A 21,288-nucleotide genomic window follows, 5' to 3' on the forward strand; every position below is an offset into this window, starting at 1 on the left:
CTGACTGGAGTAGAGAAACACCGCTCTGACTGACTGGAGTAGAGAAACACCGCTCTGACTGACTGGAGCAGAGAAACACAGCTCTGACTGACTGGAGTAGAGAAACACAGCTCTGACTGACTGACTGGAGTAGAGAAACACAGCTCTGACTGACTGGAGTAGAGAAACACAGCTCTGACTGACTGACTGGAGTAGAGAAACACAGCTGCTGACTGACTGACTGACTGACGAGTAGAGAAACACAGCTCTGACTGACTGGAGTAGAGAAACACAGCTCTGACTGACTGGAGTAGAGAAACACAGCTCTGACTGACTGGAGTAGAGAAACACAGCTCTGACTGACTGACTGGAGTAGAGAAACACAGCTCTGACTGACTGACTGGAGTAGAGAAACACAGCTCTGACTGACTGGAGTAGAGAAACACAGCTCTGCTGACTGACTGGAGTAGAGAAACACAGCTCTGACTGACTGACTGGAGTAGAGAAACACACGCTCTGACTGACTGGAGTAGAGAAACACAGCTCTGACTGACTGACTGGAGTAGAGAAACACAGCTCTGACTGACTGACTGGAGTAGAGAAACACAGCTCTGACTGACTGACTGGAGTAGAGAAACACAGCTCTGACTGACTGACTGAGAGTAGAGAAACACAGCTCTGACTGACTGGAGTAGAGAAACACAGCTCTGACTGACTGACTGGAGTAGAGAAACACAGCTCTGACTGACTGACTGGAGTAGAGAAACACAGCTCTGACTGACTGGAGTAGAGAAACACACGCTCTGACTGACTGACTGGAGTAGAGAAACACAGCTCTGACTGACTGACTGGAGTAGAGAAACACAGCTCTGACTGACTGGAGTAGAGAAACACAGCTCTGACTGACTGACTGGAGTAGAGAAACACAGCTCTGACTGACTGACTGGAGTAGAGAAACACAGCTCTGACTGACTGGAGTAGAGAAACACAGCTCTGACTGACTGGAGTAGAGAAACACAGCTCTGACTGACTGACTGGAGTAGAGAAACACAGCTCTGACTGACTGACTGGAGTAGAGAAACACAGCTCTGACTGACTGACTGGAGTAGAGAAACACAGCGACTGACTGACTGACTGACTGGAGTAGAGAAACACAGCTCTGACTGACTGGAGTAGAGAAACACCGCTCTGACTGACTGACTGGAGTAGAGAAACACAGCTCTGACTGACTGGAGTAGAGAAACACAGCTCTGACTGACTGACTGGAGTAGAGAAACACCGCTCTGACTGACTGACTGGAGTAGAGAAACACAGCTCTGACTGACTGGAGTAGAGAAACACAGCTCTGACTGACTGACTGGAGTAGAGAAACACAGCTCTGACTGACTGACTGGAGTAGAGAAACACAGCTCTGACTGACTGGAGTAGAGAAACACAGCTACTGACTGACTGGAGTAGAGAAACACAGCTCTGACTGACTGACTGGAGTAGAGAAACACAGCTCTGACTGACTGACTGGAGTAGAGAAACACAGCTCTGACTGACTGGAGTAGAGAAACACAGCTCTGACTGACTGGAGTAGAGAAACACAGCTCTCTGACTGACTGGAGTAGAGAAACACAGCTCTGACTGACTGGAGTAGAGAAACACAGCTCTGACTGACTGACTGGAGTAGAGAAACACCGCTCTGACTGACTGGGGGAGAGAAACACAGCTCTGACTGACTGGAGTAGAGAAACACCGCTCTGACTGACTGGAGTAGAGAAACACAGCTCTGACTGACTGACTGGAGTAGAGAAACACCGCTCTGACTGACTGACTGGAGTAGAGAAACACAGCTCTGACTGACTGACTGGAGTAGAGAAACACCGCTCTGACTGACTGATGGAGTAGAGAAACACAGCTCTGACTGACTGGAGTAGAGAAACACAGCTCTGACTGACTGGAGTAGAGAAACACAGCTCTGACTGACTGGAGTAGAGAAACACCGCTCTGACTGACTGACTGGAGTAGAGAAACACCGCTCTGACTGACTGACTGGAGTAGAGAAACACCGCTCTGACTGACTGGAGTAGAGAAACACAGCTTCTGACTGACTGGAGTAGAGAAACACAGCTCTGACTGACTGGAGTAGAGAAACACAGCTCTGACTGACTGACTGGAGTAGAGAAACACAGCTCTGACTGACTGGAGTAGAGAAACACAGCTCTGACTGACTGACTGGAGTAGAGAAACACAGCTCTGACTGACTGGAGTAGAGAAACACAGCTCTGACTGACTGACTGGAGTAGAGAAACACCGCTCTGACTGACTGACTGAGTAGAGAAACACAGCTCTGACTGACTGACTGGAGTAGAGAAACACAGCTCTGACTGACTGACTGGAGTAGAGAAACACAGCTCTGACTGACTGGAGTAGAGAAACACAGCTCTGACTGACTGGAGTAGAGAAACACCGCTCTGACTGACTGGAGTAGAGAAACACAGCTCTGACTGACTGGAGTAGAGAAACACAGCTCTGACTGACTGACTGGAGTAGAGAAACACCGCTCTGACTGACTGACTGGAGTAGAGAAACACAGCTCTGACTGACTGACTGGAGTAGAGAAACACAGCTCTGACTGACTGACTGGAGTAGAGAAACACAGCTCTGACTGACTGGAGTAGAGAAACACAGCTCTGACTGACTGGAGTAGAGAAACACAGCTCTGACTGACTGGAGTAGAGAAACACAGCTCTGACTGACTGACTGGAGTAGAGAAACACCGCTCTGACTGACTGGAGTAGAGAAACACCGCTCTGACTGACTGGAGTAGAGAAACACAGCTCTGACTGACTGGAGTAGAGAAACACAGCTCTGACTGACTGGAGTAGAGAAACACCGCTCTGACTGACTGGAGTAGAGAAACACCGCTCTGACTGACTGGAGTAGAGAAACACAGCTCTGACTGACTGGAGTAGAGAAACACAGCTCTGCTGACTGACTGGAGTAGAGAAACACCGCTGCTGACTGACTGGAGTAGAGAAACACAGCTCTGACTGACTGACTGGAGTAGAGAAACACCGCTCTGACTGACTGGAGTAGAGAAACACAGCTCTGACTGACTGACTGGAGTAGAGAAACACAGCTCTGACTGACTGACTGGAGTAGAGAAACACAGCTCTGACTGACTGACTGGAGTAGAGAAACACAGCTCTGACTGACTGACTGGAGTAGAGAAACACAGCTCTGACTGACTGACTGGAGTAGAGAAACACAGCTCTGACTGACTGACTGGAGTAGAGAAACACAGCTCTGACTGACTGACTGGAGTAGAGAAACACAGCTCTGACTGACTGGAGTAGAGAAACACAGCTCTGACTGACTGACTGGAGTAGAGAAACACAGCTCTGACTGACTGACTGGAGTAGAGAAACACAGCTCTGACTGACTGACTGGAGTAGAGAAACACAGCTCTGACTGACTGGAGTAGAGAAACACAGCTCTGACTGACTGACTGGAGTAGAGAAACACAGCTCTGACTGACTGACTGGAGTAGAGAAACACAGCTCTGACTGACTGGAGTAGAGAAACACAGCTGCTGACTGACTGAGAGTAGAGAAACACAGCTCTGACTGACTGGAGTAGAGAAACACAGCTCGAGCTGACTGACTGGAGTAGAGAAACACAGCTCGCTGACTGACTGAGAGTAGAGAAACACAGCTCTGACTGACTGACTGAGTAGAGAAACACAGCTCTGACTGACTGACTGACTGAGTAGAGAAACACAGCTCTGACTGACTGACTGGAGTAGAGAAACACAGCTCTGACTGACTGGAGTAGAGAAACACAGCTCTGACTGACTGACTGGAGTAGAGAAACACCGCTCTGACTGACTGACGGGTAAGCTAGCTGAGTAGAGAAACACAGCTCTGACTGACTGGAGTAGAGAAACACCGCTCTGACTGACTGACTGGAGTAGAAAACACAGCTCTGACTGACTGGAGTAGAGAAACACCGCTCTGACTGACTGGAGCAGAGAAACACAGCTCTGACTGACTGGAGTAGAGAAACACAGCTCTGACTGACTGACTGGAGTAGAGAAACACAGCTCTGACTGACTGGAGTAGAGAAACACAGCTCTGACTGACTGACTGGAGTAGAGAAACACAGCTCTGACTGACTGACTGACTGACTGGAGTAGAGAAACACCGCTCTGACTGACTGGAGTAGAGAAACACAGCTCTGACTGACTGGAGTAGAGAAACACAGCTCTGACTGACTGACTGGAGTAGAGAAACACAGCTCTGACTGACTGACTGGAGTAGAGAAACACCGCTCTGACTGACTGGAGTAGAGAAACACAGCTCTGACTGACTGGAGTAGAGAAACACCGCTCTGACTGACTGGAGTAGAGAAACACAGCTCTGACTGACTGACTGGAGTAGAGAAACACAGCTCTGACTGACTGGAGTAGAGAAACACCGCTCTGACTGACTGACTGGAGTAGAGAAACACCGCTCTGACTGACTGGAGTAGAGAAACACAGCTCTGACTGACTGACTGGAGTAGAGAAACACCGCTCTGACTGACTGGAGTAGAGAAACACAGCTCTGACTGACTGGAGTAGAGAAACACAGCTCTGACTGACTGGAGTAGAGAAACACAGCTCTGACTGACTGGAGTAGAGAAACACCGCTCTGACTGACTGACTGGAGTAGAGAAACACCGCTCTGACTGACTGACTGGAGTAGAGAAACACCGCTCTGACTGACTGACTGGAGTAGAGAAACACCGCTCTGACTGACTGGAGTAGAGAAACACAGCTCTGACTGACTGACTGGAGTAGAGAAACACCGCTCTGACTGACTGGAGTAGAGAAACACCGCTCTGACTGACTGACTGGAGTAGAGAAACACCGCTCTGACTGACTGACTGGAGTAGAGAAACACCGCTCTGACTGACTGGAGTAGAGAAACACAGCTCTGACTGACTGACTGGAGTAGAGAAACACCGCTCTGACTGACTGGAGTAGAGAAACACAGCTCTGACTGACTGACTGGAGTAGAGAAACACAGCTCTGACTGACTGGAGTAGAGAAACACAGCTCTGACTGACTGACTGGAGTAGAGAAACACAGCTCTGACTGACTGGAGTAGAGAAACACAGCTCTGACTGACTGACTGGAGTAGAGAAACACCGCTCTGACTGACTGGAGTAGAGAAACACCGCTCTGACTGACTGACTGGAGTAGAGAAACACAGCTCTGACTGACTGACTGGAGTAGAGAAACACCGCTCTGACTGACTGACTGGAGTAGAGAAACACCGCTCTGACTGACTGACTGGAGTAGAGAAACACAGCTCTGACTGACTGGAGTAGAGAAACACCGCTCTGACTGACTGGAGTAGAGAAACACAGCTCTGACTGACTGGAGTAGAGAAACACAGCTCTGACTGACTGACTGGAGTAGAGAAACACCGCTCTGACTGACTGACTGGAGTAGAGAAACACAGCTCTGACTGACTGACTGGAGTAGAGAAACACAGCTCTGACTGACTGACTGGAGTAGAGAAACACAGCTCTGACTGACTGGAGTAGAGAAACACAGCTCTGACTGACTGACTGGAGTAGAGAAACACAGCTCTGACTGACTGACTGGAGTAGAGAAACACCGCTCTGACTGACTGACTGGAGTAGAGAAACACAGCTCTGACTGACTGACTGGAGTAGAGAAACACAGCTCTGACTGACTGGAGTAGAGAAACACAGCTCTGACTGACTGACTGGAGTAGAGAAACACAGCTCTGACTGACTGACTGGAGTAGAGAAACACCGCTCTGACTGACTGGAGTAGAGAAACACAGCTCTGACTGACTGGAGTAGAGAAACACAGCTCTGACTGACTGGAGTAGAGAAACACAGCTCTGACTGACTGGAGTAGAGAAACACCGCTCTGACTGACTGGAGTAGAGAAACACAGCTCTGACTGACTGACTGGAGTAGAGAAACACAGCTCTGACTGACTGGAGTAGAGAAACACCGCTCTGACTGACTGGAGTAGAGAAACACAGCTCTGACTGACTGACTGGAGTAGAGAAACACAGCTCTGACTGACTGACTGGAGTAGAGAAACACAGCTCTGACTGACTGGAGTAGAGAAACACAGCTCTGACTGACTGACTGGAGTAGAGAAACACAGCTCTGACTGACTGGAGTAGAGAAACACAGCTCTGACTGACTGGAGTAGAGAAACACAGCTCTGACTGACTGACTGGAGTAGAGAAACACCGCTCTGACTGACTGACTGGAGTAGAGAAACACAGCTCTGACTGACTGACTGACTGACTGACTGGAGTAGAGAAACACAGCTCTGACTGACTGACTGGAGTAGAGAAACACAGCTCTGACTGACTGACTGGAGTAGAGAAACACAGCTCTGACTGACTGGAGTAGAGAAACACAGCTCTGACTGACTGACTGGAGTAGAGAAACACAGCTCTGACTGACTGACTGACTGACTGACTGGAGTAGAGAAACACAGCTCTGACTGACTGACTGGAGTAGAGAAACACAGCTCTGACTGACTGGAGTAGAGAAACACAGCTCTGACTGACTGGAGTAGAGAAACACCGCTCTGACTGACTGGAGTAGAGAAACACAGCTCTGACTGACTGACTGGAGTAGAGAAACACAGCTCTGACTGACTGGAGTAGAGAAACACATCTCTGACTGACTGACTGGAGTAGAGAAACACAGCTCTGACTGACTGGAGTAGAGAAACACAGCTCTGACTGACTGTAGTAGAGAAACACAGCTCTGACTGACTGACTGGAGTAGAGAAACACAGCTCTGACTGACTGGAGTAGAGAAACACCGCTCTGACTGACTGACTGGAGTAGAGAAACACAGCTCTGACTGACTGACTGGAGTAGAGAAACACCGCTCTGACTGACTGGAGTAGAGAAACACCGCTCTGACTGACTGACTGGAGTAGAGAAACACAGCTCTGACTGACTGACTGGAGTAGAGAAACACAGCTCTGACTGACTGGAGTAGAGAAACACCGCTCTGACTGACTGACTGGAGTAGAGAAACACAGCTCTGACTGACTGACTGGAGTAGAGAAACACCGCTCTGACTGACTGGAGTAGAGAAACACAGCTCTGACTGACTGACTGGAGTAGAGAAACACAGCTCTGACTGACTGGAGTAGAGAAACACAGCTCTGACTGACTGACTGGAGTAGAGAAACACAGCTCTGACTGACTGACTGGAGTAGAGAAACACAGCTCTGACTGACTGGAGTAGAGAAACACCGCTCTGACTGACTGACTGGAGTAGAGAAACACCGCTCTGACTGACTGGAGTAGAGAAACACAGCTCTGACTGACTGGAGTAGAGAAACACAGCTCTGACTGACTGACTGGAGTAGAGAAACACCGCTCTGACTGACTGACTGGAGTAGAGAAACACCGCTCTGACTGACTGGAGTAGAGAAACACAGCTCTGACTGACTGACTGGAGTAGAGAAACACCGCTCTGACTGACTGACTGGAGTAGAGAAACACCGCTCTGACTGACTGACTGGAGTAGAGAAACACAGCTCTGACTGACTGACTGGAGTAGAGAAACACCGCTCTGACTGACTGACTGGAGTAGAGAAACACCGCTCTGACTGACTGACTGGAGTAGAGAAACACAGCTCTGACTGACTGGAGTAGAGAAACACAGCTCTGACTGACTGACTGGAGTAGAGAAACACCGCTCTGACTGACTGGAGTAGAGAAACACAGCTCTGACTGACTGACTGGAGTAGAGAAACACAGCTCTGACTGACTGACTGGAGTAGAGAAACACAGCTCTGACTGACTGGAGTAGAGAAACACAGCTCTGACTGACTGACTGGAGTAGAGAAACACAGCTCTGACTGACTGGAGTAGAGAAACACAGCTCTGACTGACTGACTGGAGTAGAGAAACACCGCTCTGACTGACTGGAGTAGAGAAACACAGCTCTGACTGACTGACTGGAGTAGAGAAACACAGCTCTGACTGACTGACTGGAGTAGAGAAACACAGCTCTGACTGACTGACTGGAGTAGAGAAACACAGCTCTGACTGACTGGAGTAGAGAAACACAGCTCTGACTGACTGGAGTAGAGAAACACAGCTCTGACTGACTGACTGGAGTAGAGAAACACAGCTCTGACTGACTGACTGGAGTAGAGAAACACAGCTCTGACTGACTGACTGGAGTAGAGAAACACAGCTCTGACTGACTGGAGTAGAGAAACACAGCTCTGACTGACTGGAGTAGAGAAACACCGCTCTGACTGACTGGAGTAGAGAAACACAGCTCTGACTGACTGGAGTAGAGAAACACAGCTCTGACTGACTGACTGGAGTAGAGAAACACAGCTCTGACTGACTGACTGACTGACTGACTGACTGGAGTAGAGAAACACAGCTCTGACTGACTGGAGTAGAGAAACACAGCTCTGACTGACTGGAGTAGAGAAACACCGCTCTGACTGACTGGAGTAGAGAAACACAGCTCTGACTGACTGGAGTAGAGAAACACAGCTCTGACTGACTGACTGGAGTAGAGAAACACAGCTCTGACTGACTGGAGTAGAGAAACACCGCTCTGACTGACTGACTGGAGTAGAGAAACACAGCTCTGACTGACTGGAGTAGAGAAACACAGCTCTGACTGACTGACTGTAGTAGAGAAACACATATCTGACTGACTGACTGGAGTAGAGAAACACAGCTCTGACTGACTGGAGTAGAGAAACACAGCTCTGACTGACTGGAGTAGAGAAACACAGCTCTGACTGACTGACTGTAGTAGAGAAACACATATCTGACTGACTGACTGGAGTAGAGAAACACAGCTCTGACTGACTGGAGTAGAGAAACACAGCTCTGACTGACTGGAGTAGAGAAACACCGCTCTGACTGACTGACTGGAGTAGAGAAACACCGCTCTGACTGACTGGAGTAGAGAAACACAGCTCTGACTGACTGGAGTAGAGAAACACCGCTCTGACTGACTGACTGGAGTAGAGAAACACAGCTCTGACTGACTGACTGGAGTAGAGAAACACAGCTCTGACTGACTGGAGTAGAGAAACACCGCTCTGACTGACTGGAGTAGAGAAACACAGCTCTGACTGACTGACTGGAGTAGAGAAACACAGCTCTGACTGACTGGAGTAGAGAAACACCGCTCTGACTGACTGGAGTAGAGAAACACAGCTCTGACTGACTGGAGTAGAGAAACACAGCTCTGACTGACTGGAGTAGAGAAACACAGCTCTGACTGACTGGAGTAGAGAAACACAGCTCTGACTGACTGGAGTAGAGAAACACAGCTCTGACTGACTGACTGGAGTAGAGAAACACCGCTCTGACTGACTGGAGTAGAGAAACACCGCTCTGACTGACTGGAGTAGAGAAACACAGCTCTGACTGACTGGAGTAGAGAAACACCGCTCTGACTGACTGGAGTAGAGAAACACCGCTCTGACTGACTGGAGTAGAGAAACACAGCTCTGACTGACTGACTGGAGTAGAGAAACACAGCTCTGACTGACTGACTGGAGTAGAGAAACACAGCTCTGACTGACTGGAGTAGAGAAACACAGCTCTGGCTGACTGACTGGAGTAGAGAAACACAGCTCTGACTGACTGACTGGAGTAGAGAAACACCGCTCTGACTGACTGGAGTAGAGAAACACCGCTCTGACTGACTGGAGTAGAGAAACACAGCTCTGACTGACTGACTGGAGTAGAGAAACACATCTCTGACTGACTGACTGGAGTAGAGAAACACAGCTCTGACTGACTGGAGTAGAGAAACACAGCTCTGACTGACTGGAGTAGAGAAACACCGCTCTGACTGACTGGAGTAGAGAAACACCGCTCTGACTGACTGGAGTAGAGAAACACAGCTCTGACTGACTGACTGGAGTAGAGAAACACCGCTCTGACTGACTGGAGTAGAGAAACACAGCTCTGACTGACTGACTGACTGACTGACTGACTGGAGTAGAGAAACACATCTCTGACTGACTGACTGGAGTAGAGAAACACAGCTCTGACTGACTGGAGTAGAGAAACACCGCTCTGACTGACTGGAGTAGAGAAACAGCTCTGACTGACTGACTGGAGTAGAGAAACACAGCTCTGACTGACTGGAGTAGAGAAACACAGCTCTGACTGACTGACTGGAGTAGAGAAACACAGCTCTGACTGACTGACTGGAGTAGAGAAACAGCTCTGACTGACTGACTGGAGTAGAGAAACACCGCTCTGACTGACTGGAGTAGAGAAACACCGCTCTGACTGACTGACTGGAGTAGAGAAACACAGCTCTGACTGACTGACTGGAGTAGAGAAACAGCTCTGACTGACTGACTGGAGTAGAGAAACACAGCTCTGACTGACTGGAGTAGAGAAACACAGCTCTGACTGACTGACTGGAGCAGAGAAACCCGCTGCCGACCCCTAGTTCCATTCACCTTGTGAGCAGAGCAACAGAAAGAAGGAATCAGCCCTCTCTCTCTCTCTCTCTCTCTCTCTCTCTCTCTCTCTCTCTCTCTCTCTCTCTCTCTCTCTCTCCTCTCTCTCTCTCTCTCACCCCTCTCTCACTCCCCTCTCTCTCCCCCTCTCTCTCTCGCTTTCTCTCCCCCTCTCTCTCCCTTCTCTCCCTCTCTCTCTCTCTCTCTCTCTCTCTCTCTCTCTCTCTCTCTCTCTCTCTCTCTCTCTCTCTCGCTCACCCCTCTCTCTCCCCATCTCTCTCTCGCGTTCTCTCTCTCCTCTCTTTTTCTCTTTCCCCCTCTCTATCCTCTATTTTTCTCTCCCTCTCCCCCTCTCTCTCTCCCCCCTCTCTCGCTCTCGCTCTCTCCCCCTCTCTCTCTCGCTTTCTCTCTCTCCCCCCTCTCTCTCTCTCCCCCTCTCTCTCCCTTCTCTCCCTCCCTTCTCTCCCTCCTCTCTTTCTCTTTCTCACCTCTCTCGCTCACCCCTCTCTCTCCCCCTCTCTTTCTCTCTCTCTCTATCTCGCGCTCTCTCTCCCCTCTCTCGTTCTCTCTCTCTCTCACCCCTCTCTCACTCCCCTCTCTCTCACCCCTCTCTCACACCCCTCTCTCACTCCCCTCTCTCTCTCCCTCTCTCTCCCCTCTCTCCCCCTCTCTCTCTCTCTACTCTCTCTCCCCTCTCTCCCCCTCTCTCTCTCTCTCTACTCTCTCCCCTTCTCTCTCCTCTCTTTCTCTCTCCCTCTCCCCCCTCTCTCTTCCCCCTCTCTCGCTCTCTCGCTCTCTCCCCCTCTCTCTCTCGCTCTCTCTCTCCCTTTCTCCCTCTCTCTCTCTCCCCCTCTCTCCCTCTCTCTCTCGCTCTCTCTCCCCTCTATCCATCCTCTCTCTCTATCCATCCTCTCCCCCTCTCTTCTCTCTCTCCCCCTCTCTCTCCCTTCTCTCCCTCCTGTCTCTCCACTCTTTCTCTCTCTCTCTCCCCCTCTCTCCCTCTCTCTCCCCCTCTCTCTCTCTCGCTCTCTCTCCCCTCTATCCATCCTCTCTCTCTATCCATCCTCCACTCTCCTCTCCTCCCCTCTCTCTCTCTCCACTCTCTCTCCTCTCTCTCCCCCTCTCTCTCTCTCACTTTCCCTCTCTCTCCCCCTCTCCTCTCTTTCTCTCTCCTTCTCTCCCCCTCTCACTCCGCCCGCTCTCTCCCCCTCTCTCACTCCCCCCGCTCTCTCCCCCCTCTCTCACTCTCTCCCTCTCTCTCGCTCTCTCCCTCTCTTGCTCTCTCCCCCTCTCTCTCCCTCCCCCTCTCTCTCTCTCGCTTTCTCTCTCTCCTCTCTCTCTCTCTCTCTCTCCCCTCGATCCATCCTCTCTCTCTATCCATCCTATCTCCCCCCCCTCTCTCTCTTCTCTCTCTCCCCAGCTCAACGGAGCTGTCACTTACTCTTAGCTGCTCATGAACCCTGTGCAAATTAGGCCAGTGTGTGTGTGTGTGCCCAGTGTGACTGGTACAGCGCAGGAGGGAGAGGAACAGAACACACTCACACCATAGTGCCCGGCCATGCTCACTCAACAGTGTTGTCTGGTCCTGGTTGGGTGCCAGCTTGAAGGATACAAATGCCTGAGTGATTCATGTCCCGTGTGTGTGTGTGTAACACTGGCTATTCCAGTTACACAACCCTGCCCGCCTGTCGTTGTGCTGCCTCTGTCAGCATCAATTAGAGAGGGAAACCTCTATCCTTCCCTCCCTCCCTCCCTCCCTCCCCTCCCTCCCTCCCTCCCTCCCTCCTCCCTCCCTCCCTCCCTCCCTCCCTCCCTCCCCTCTATCCCTCCCTCCCTCCCTCCACCCAGCCACAGCACAGCACTGTGTTCTGCTCCGCTTGTCTCCGCTACAGCCCATGGCAAAACTCTGTACGTCAGAGCTCTGACCCCAACACAACTCCCCAGCGTGTGTAGCCTCGTGGGGCTCCTACTCCGGAATAGTTTTCCAGTAGTATTTCTACAGGAAAACTATTGTTGTTTCTGGTCCATAGGAAGTGGTGTGTAAGATTGGACAACACTAGTAATCAGTTGATTAGAGCTGACATGTCTGATTGAACTAGTCAGAACCAGGTCTGGCAGTTGAAATGCACCATTAGTTTACATGCTATATGTTGACCTTTAGAAACAACATGTCATGAGGTCACATTACATGACTCTGTCCCTACTGTCATCATGACCTTTTACCTGTTCTAGACTGAGCTGCTCTCCTCTCTCCCTCATCCCTCTCTCCCTCATCCCTCTCTCCCTCATCCCTCTCTCCCTCATCCCTCTCTCCCCTCATCCCTCTCTCCCTCATCCCTCTCTCCCTCATCCCTCTCTCCCTCATCCCTCTCTCCCTCATCCCTCTCTCCCTCATCCCTCATCCCTCTCTCCCTTCATCCCTCCCTCCTCTCTCCCCTCATCCCTCTCTCCCTCATCCCTCTCTCCTCTCTCCCTTCACCCCTCCCTCCTCTCTCCCCTCATCCCTCTCTCCTCTCTCCCTCTCTCCTCTCTCCCTCATCCCTCTCTCCTCTCTCCCTCTCTCCTCTCTCCCTTCATCCCTCCCTCCTCTCTCCCCTCATCCCTCTCTCCCTCATCCCTCTATCCTCTCTCCTCTCTCCCTTCATCCCTCCCTCCTCTCTCCCCTCATCCCTCTCTCCCTCATCCCTCTCTCCTCTCTCCTCTCTCCCTCATCCCTCTCTCCTCTCTCCCTCATCCCTCTCTCCTCTCTCCCTCATCCCTCTCTCCTCTCTCCCTCATCCCTCTCTCCCTCATCCCTCCCTCCTCTCTCCCCTCATCCCTCTCTCCTCTCTCCCTCATCCCTCTCTCCTCTCTCCCTCTCTCCTCTCTCCCTTCATCCCTCTCTCCTCTCTCCCTCATCCCTCTATCCCTCTCTCCTCTCTCTCTCACTTTCTCTCTCCCTCTATCCCTCTCTCCCTTCATCCCTCTCTCCTCTCTCCCTCATCCCTCTCTCCCTTCATCCCTCTCTCCTCTCTCCCTCTCTCCTCTCTCCCTCCATCCCGCTCTCCCTCCATCCCTCATCCCTCTCCTCTCTCGCTCTGACTTCCTCTCTCCTCTCTCCCTCATCCCTCTCTCCCTCCATCCCTCATCCCTCTCCTCTCTCCCTCATCCCTCTCTCCCTCCATCCCTCATCCCTCTCCTCTCTCCCTCATCCCTCTCTCCTCCATCCCTCATCCCTCTCCTCTCTCCCTCATCCCTCTCTCCCTCCATCCCTCATCCCTCTCCTCTCTCCCTCATCCCTCTCTCCCTCCATCCCTCATCCCTCTCCTCTCTCCCTCATCCCTCTCTCCCTCCATCCCTCATCCCTCTCCTCTCTCCCTCATCCCTCTCTCCCTCCATCCCTCATCCCTCTCCTCTCTCCCTCCCTCATCCCTCTCCTCTCTCCCTCATCCCTCTCTCCCTCCATCCCTCATCCCTCTCCTCTCTCCCTCATCCCTCTCTCCCTCCATCCCTCCATCCCTCTCCTCTCTCCCTTCATCCCTCTCTCTCTCCCTGAGAAAGAACAGATTATCACAGAATGCATCAGCACTGTAGCAACCCCTCTGTGATGTCATTGGGATTATTGGTAGACTTTACAGCAGCCAGCCAACCAGTCAGTCAGTCAGTCAGCCAGCCAGTCAGCCAGCCAACCAGTCAGTCAGTCAGTCAGCCAGTCAGTCAGCCAGCCAACCAGTCAGTCAGTCAGTCAGCCAGTCAGTCAGCCAGCCAACCAGTCAGTCAGTCAGTCAGCCAGTCAGCCAGTCAGTCAGTCAGGGCCTAGTGTCTCTCCTCTGTGACGTCAATACTACCTGACTCTAATCAGCTTCCCCTGTGCCTCTCTGTTTTCCCGACAAAGGCTTACCTTTTAGCAACAACTAAGTGATTTAAAGCTGCCCGCACGGCATGTTTTCACTAATTAATCTTTGCCTGTGTCTCTGTGTGTGTTTCAGAGATGTGCGTTTGTGTGCGCCTGTGTGTCTGTGTTTCAGTGTGTGTGTGTGTGTGTGTGTGTGTGTGTGTGTGTGTCTCACGTGCACAGATTGTTTACTGGAAGAAATTAGAGGCTGGCAAGGGGCTTGGTTACCATGGTTACTAACCCCTGCATGAGGCGGGCTGACACTTAGCAGGAAGGAAGCTACATGATTTGCAGACAGAAGAAGAGAGAGAAAATACTCACTCTCCCTTTCTCTCTTTCACTTTCTCTCTTTCTCTCTCTCTCTCTCCCTTTCTTTACTTTAAGGACTTTATTGGCATGGGAAACGTATGTTAACATTGCCAAAGCAAGTGAAGTAGATAGTAAACAAAAGTGAGATAAACAATCAATATTAACAGTAAACATTACACTCAGAAAAGTTCCAAAAGAATAAAGACATTTCAAATGTCATATTATGTATATATACAGTGTTGTAACAATGTGCAAATAGTTAAAAGTACAAAAGGGAAAATCAATAAACATAAATATGGGTTGTATTTACAATGGTGTTTGTTCTTCACTGGTTGCCCTTTTCTTGTGGCAACAGGTCACAAATCTTGCTGCTGTGATGGCACACTGTGGTATTTCACCCAGTAGATATGGGAGTTGTTTTCGAATTCTTTGTGGATCTCTGTAATCTGAGGGAAATATGTGTCTCTAATATGGTCATACATTTGGCAGGAGGTTAGGAAGTGCAGCTCAGTTTCCACCTCATTTTGTGGGCAGTGTGCACATAGCCTGTCTTCTCTTGAAAGCCAGGTCAGCCTACGGCGGCCTCTCTCAATAGCAAGGCTATGCTCACTAAGACTGTACATAGTCAAAGCTTTCCTTAAGTTTGGGTCAGTCACAGTGGTCAGGTATTCTGCCACTGTGTACTCTCTGTTTAGGGCCAAGGAGCATCCTAGTTTGCGCTGTTTAAATGTTTTTTATTTACAATGTGTCAAGTAATTCTCTTTTTGTTTTCTAATGATTTGGTTGGGTCTAATTGTGTTGCTGTCCTGGGGCTCTGTGGGGTCTGTTTGTATTTGTGAACAGAGCCCCAGGACCAGCTTACTTAGGGGACTCTTCTCAAAGTTCATCTCTCTGTAGGTGATGGCTTTGTTATGGAAGGTTTGGGAATCGCTTCCTTTTAGGTGGTTGTAGAATTTAACGGCTCTTTTCTGGATTTTGATAATTAGCAGGTATCGGGCTAATTCTGCTCTGCATGCATCATTTGGTGTTTTACGTTGTACACTGAGGATATTTTAGCAGAATTCTGCATGCAGAGTCTGAATTTGGTGTTTGTCACATTTTGTGAATTCTTGGTTGGTGAGCGGACCCCAGACCTCACAACCATAAAGGGCAATGGGTTCTATAACTGATTCAAGTATTTTTAGCCAGATCCTAATTGGTATGTCGAATTTTATGTTCCTTTTGATGGCATAGAAGGCCCTTCTTGCCTTGTCTCTCAGATCGTTCACAGCTTTGTGGAAGTTACCTGTGGCGCTGATGTCTCTCTCTCTCTCTCTCTCTCTCTCTCTCTCTATCTCTCTCTCTCTCTGTCTCTAATCAGTTTCAATGATTTATTTTTCTCTCCACATTTTTGAGGGAAAGTGCAGAGTCAGTCAGGACTATGCCATTTTTCCGGGCCAGTGCAGTGTAACTATTGTTAACCATTCTCCTCCCCTTGCTTTGTTTCAGAACACATTTACCGAGGTGCAGTTTGGACCAATGAAGTTATACGAAGATCATCTTCAGGTACAGTTCCTATTGATATCTCTGTTAAATGCCATGATCGGACTGGGAACTGAGGTAGAGTTCCTATTGATAGCTCTGTTAAATGCCATGATCGGACTGGGAACTGTCAACTGGGATTTTCCCAAAACAACAAGGCCTATAATCTCCCATTTGAAGAGGATCGAGTAGCTTTAAGACAACAATCCCCCTTTCAAACATTCTAAACAGAAGGGAAAAAACTGTTAATGGATGCATTGTGTGCCGCATACCCTGGTGTTGTCTAGGCAACAGAGCCAAACATCAACGACTATGGACATACTATAATGAACAATGCACGTTATATATGTGTGTGTGTGTGTGTGTGTGTGTGTGTGTGTGTGACTTCACCACAAGGCCGACATTCTCTGAGCGATGGTCAATGGCTCATTATACCACATCTCTCAAACACTCTGCTCTCTCCTTTTTCTTCTGTTATGCTATCCAATAGTGAGGTGACGAGAGAGAAAGAGAGATAGATAGAGGGGGAGACAGAGAGAGGGGGAGGGTGGCAGAGAGAGGGGGGGGGGGACAAAGGAGAGACGTGTCTCTGTTGACCTGGTTAGAGGAGGTGCTGGCTAGCAGAGTAGAACACCTGGTTAGAGGAGGTGCTGGCTAGCAGAGTAGAACACCTGGTTAGGGGAGGTGCTGGCTAGCAGAGTAGAACACCTGGTTAGAGGAGGTGCTGGCTAGCAGAGTAGAACACCTGGTTAGAGGAGGTGCTGGCTAGCAGAGTAGAACACCTGGTTAGAGGAGGTGCTGGCTAGCAGAGTAGAACACCTGGTTAGAGGAGGTGCTGGCTAGCAGAGTAGAACACCTGGTTAGAGGAGGTGCTGGCTAGCAGAGTAGAACACCTGGTTAGGGGAGGTGCTGGCTAGCAGAGTAGAACACCTGGTTAGGGGAGGTGCTGGCTAGCAGAGTAGAACACCTGGTTAGAGGAGGTGCTGGCTAGCAGAGTAGAACACCTGGTTAGAGGAGGTGCTGGCTAGCAGAGTAGAACACCTGGTTAGAGGAGGTGCTGGCTAGTGGAGTAGAACACCTGTTTAGGGGAGGTGCTGGCTAGCAGAGTAGAACACCTGTTTAGGGGAGGTGCTGGCTAGCAGAGTAGAACACCTGGTTAGGGGAGGTGCTGGCTAGCAGAGTAGAACACCTGGTTAGAGGAGGTGCTGGCTAGCAGAGTAGAACACCTGGTTAGAGGAGGTGCTGGCTAGCGGAGTAGAACACCTGGTTAGAGGAGGTGCTGGCTAGTGGAGTAGAACACCTGGTTAGGGGAGGTGCTGGCTAGCAGAGTAGAACACCTGGTTAGAGGAGGTGCTGGCTAGCAGAGTAGAACACCTGGTTAGGGGAGGTGCTGGCTAGCAGAGTAGAACACCTGGTTAGAGGAGGTGCTGGCTAGCAGAGTAGAACACCTGGTTAGAGGAGGTGCTGGCTAGCAGAGTAGAACACCTGGTTAGGGGAGGTGCTGGCTAGCAGAGTAGAACACCTGGTTAGAGGAGGTGCTGGCTAGCAGAGTAGAACACCTGGTTAGAGGAGGTGCTGGCTAGCAGAGTAGAACACCTGGTTAGAGGGAGGTGCTGGCTAGCAGAGTAGAACACCTGGTTAGAGGAGGTGCTGGCTAGCGGAGTAGAACACCTGGTTAGAGGAGGTGCTGGCTAGCGAGTAGAACACCTGGTTAGAGGAGGTGCTGGCTAGCAGAGTAGAACACCTGGTTAGGGGAGGTGCTGGCTAGCAGAGTAGAACACCTGGTTAGGGGAGGTGCTGGCTAGCAGAGTAGAACACCTGGTTAGAGGAGGTGCTGGCTAAGAGTAGAACACCTGGTTAGGGGAGGTGCTGGCTAGCAGAGTAGAACACCTGGTTAGGGGAGGTGCTGGCTAGCAGAGTAGAACACCTGGTTAGGGGAGGTGCTGGCTAGCAGAGTAGAACACCTGGTTAGGGGAGGTGCTGGCTAGCAGAGTAGAACACCTGGTTAGAGGAGGTGCTGGCTAGCAGAGTAGAACACCTGGTTAGGGGAGGTGCTGGCTAGCAGAGTAGAACACCTGGTTAGAGGAGGTGCTGGCTAGCAGAGTAGAACACCTGGTTAGAGGAGGTGCTGGCTAGCAGAGTAGAACACCTGGTTAGGGGAGGTGCTGGCTAGCAGAGTAGAACACCTGGTTAGAGGAGGTGCTGGCTAGCAGAGTAGAACACCTGGTTAGAGGAGGTGCTGGCTAGCGGAGTAGAACACCTGGTTAGAGGAGGTGCTGGCTAGCAGAGTAGAACACCTGGTTAGAGGAGGTGCTGGCTAGCAGAGTAGAACACCTGGTTAGAGGAGGTGCTGGCTAGCAGAGTAGAACACCTGGTTAGGGGAGGTGCTGGCTAGTGGAGTAGAACACCTGGTTAGAGGAGGTGCTGGCTAGCAGAGTAGAACACCTGGTTAGGGGAGGTGCTGGCTAGCAGAGTAGAACACCTGGTTAGAGGAGGTGCTGGCTAGCAGAGTAGAACACCTGGTTAGGGGAGGTGCTGGCTAGCAGAGTAGAACACCTGGTTAGAGGAGGTGCTGGCTAGAGTAGAACACCTGGTTAGAGGAGGTGCTGGCTAGCAGAGTAGAACACCTGGTTAGAGGAGGTGCTGGCTAGCAGAGTAGAACACCTGGTTAGAGGAGGTGCTGGCTAGCAGAGTAGAACACCTGTTTAGAGGAGGTGCTGGCTAGCAGAGTAGAACACCTGGTTAGAGGAGGTGCTGGCTAGCAGAGTAGAACACCTGGTTAGAGGAGGTGCTGGCTAGCAGAGTAGAACACCTGGTTAGGGGAGGTGCTGGCTAGCAGAGTAGAACACCTGGTTAGAGGAGGTGCTGGCTAGCAGAGTAGAACACCTGGTTAGAGGAGGTGCTGGCTAGCAGAGTAGAACACCTGGTTAGAGGAGGTGCTGGCTAGCAGAGTAGAACACCTGTTTAGAGGAGGTGCTGGCTAGCAGAGTAGAACACCTGTTTAGAGGAGGTGCTGGCTAGCAGAGTAGAACACCTGGTTAGAGGAGGTGCTGGCTAGTGGAGTAGAACACCTGGTTAGGGGAGGTGCTGGCTAGCAGAGTAGAACACCTGGTTAGAGGAGGTGCTGGCTAGCGGAGTAGAACACCTGGTTAGAGGAGGTGCTGGCTAGCGGAGTAGAACACCTGGTTAGAGGAGGTGCTGGCTAGCAGAGTAGAACACCTGGTTAGAGGAGGTGCTGGCTAGCGGAGTAGAACACCTGTTTAGAGGAGGTGCTGGCTAGCAGAGTAGAACACCTGTTTAGAGGAGGTGCTGGCTAGCAGAGGAGAACACCTGGTTAGAGGAGGTGCTGGCTAGCAGAGTAGAACACCTGGTTAGAGGAGGTGCTGGCTAGCAGAGTAGAACACCTGGTTAGAGGAGGTGCTGGCTAGCAGAGTAGAACACCTGGTTAGAGGAGGTGCTGGCTAGCAGAGTAGAACACCTGGTTAGAGGGAGGTGCTGGCTAGCAGAGTAGAACACCTGGTTAGAGGAGGTGCTGGCTAGCAGAGTAGAACACCTGGTTAGGGGAGGTGTTGGCTAGCGGAGTAGAACACCTGGTTAGGGGAGGTGCTGGCTAGCAGAGTAGAACACCTGGTTAGAGGAGGTGCTGGCTAGCAGAGTAGAACACCTGGTTAGAGGAGGTGCTGGCTAGCAGAGTAGAACACCTGGTTAGAGGAGGTGCTGGCTAGCAGAGTAGAACACCTGGTTAGGGGAGGTGCTGGTTAGCAGAGTAGAACACCTGGTTAGAGGAGGTGCTGGCTAGCGGAGTAGAACACCTGGTTAGGGGAGGTGCTGGTTAGCAGAGTAGAACACCTGGTTAGAGGAGGTGCTGGCTAGCAGAGTAGAACACCTGGTTAGAGGAGGTGCTGGCTAGCAGAGTAGAACACCTGGTTAGAGGAGGTGCTGGCTAGCAGAGTAGAACACCTGGTTAGGGGAGGTGCTGGCTAGCAGAGTAGAACACCTGGTTAGGGGAGGTGCTGGTTAGCAGAGTAGAACACCTGGTTAGAGGAGGTGCTGGTTAGCAGAGTAGAACACCTGGTTAGAGGAGGTGCTGGCTAGCAGAGTAGAACACCTGGTTAGAGGAGGTGCTGGCTAGCAGAGTAGAACACCTGGTTAGAGGAGGTGCTGGCTAGCAGAGTAGAACACCTGGTTAGAGGAGGTGCTGGCTAGCAGAGTAGAACACCTGGTTAGAGGAGGTGCTGGCTAGCAGAGTAGAACACCTGGTTAGAGGGAGGTGCTGGCTAGCAGAGTAGAACACCTGGTTAGGGGAGGTGCTGGCTAGCAGAGTAGAACACCTGGTTAGAGGAGGTGCTGGCTAGCAGAGTAGAACACCTGGTTAGAGGAGGTGCTGGCTAGCAGAGTAGAACACCTGGTTAGAGGAGGTGCTGGCTAGCAGAGTAGAACACCTGGTTAGAGGAGGTGCTGGCTAGCAGAGTAGAACACCTGGTTAGAGGAGGTGCTGGCTAGCAGAGTAGAACACCTGGTTAGAGGAGGTGCTTGCTAGTGGAGTAGAACACCTGTTTAAGTCCTAATAATATCCCTCACTTTCTCTCACTCTTACTCCCTCACTCTCCCCTTCTTTCCCTCTCAATGTCTCTCTCTCCTTCTTTCCCTCTCAATGTCTCGCTCTCTCTCTTTCGCTCTCCTTCTAGAAAATGTGGTAAATCTCAGTCACTGCTACCCTGTCATTAAATTAGAGAACATTGTAAATATTTATGAGAATGAGTTGTGTAGACCGACGCAAAACAACAATGACATAAAACAGAAGGAAGTCTTGTTATCCAACCAACAACAGCCCTTCATTATAGTAGATGTGAAACTTCCAGCCTTCTGTATGGACAGGACAAGTAGTAGTTTTCCCATGATCACCATCTGCAAAGGTTTGTTTGCAGGTAATCTTGTGTTGTACAGTAAGGTTGCCCATCTATCTGAATAGGTTTGTTTGCACGGTACTGTTATCAGTATGTTGTACAGTAAGGTTTCCCATGAATGGGTGTGTTTGCAGACATCTTAAGTTAGACACAGTAAGACGATGTTTCACTCTTATCTGAATGGGTGTGTT

At 50.6% G+C, this 21,288-nt stretch overlaps 1 protein-coding gene across 1 annotated transcript in view; it reads left to right on the forward strand.

Moving 5' to 3' along the window:
* The window catches only part of pde8a (phosphodiesterase 8A), a 141,898-nt gene that overhangs the window by 54,984 nt on the left and 65,626 nt on the right, over nt 1-21,288 (forward strand). Inside the window, exon 2 of the mRNA XM_041857617.2 lies at nt 16,158-16,214. Coding sequence (XP_041713551.2) covers nt 16,158-16,214 — 57 coding nt within the window. The remainder of the gene's footprint in view (nt 1-16,157; nt 16,215-21,288) is intronic.

Source organism: Coregonus clupeaformis, chromosome 20, assembly GCF_020615455.1.
Source record: "Coregonus clupeaformis isolate EN_2021a chromosome 20, ASM2061545v1, whole genome shotgun sequence".
In the NCBI taxonomy this organism is placed as follows: Eukaryota; Metazoa; Chordata; class Actinopteri; order Salmoniformes; family Salmonidae; genus Coregonus; species Coregonus clupeaformis.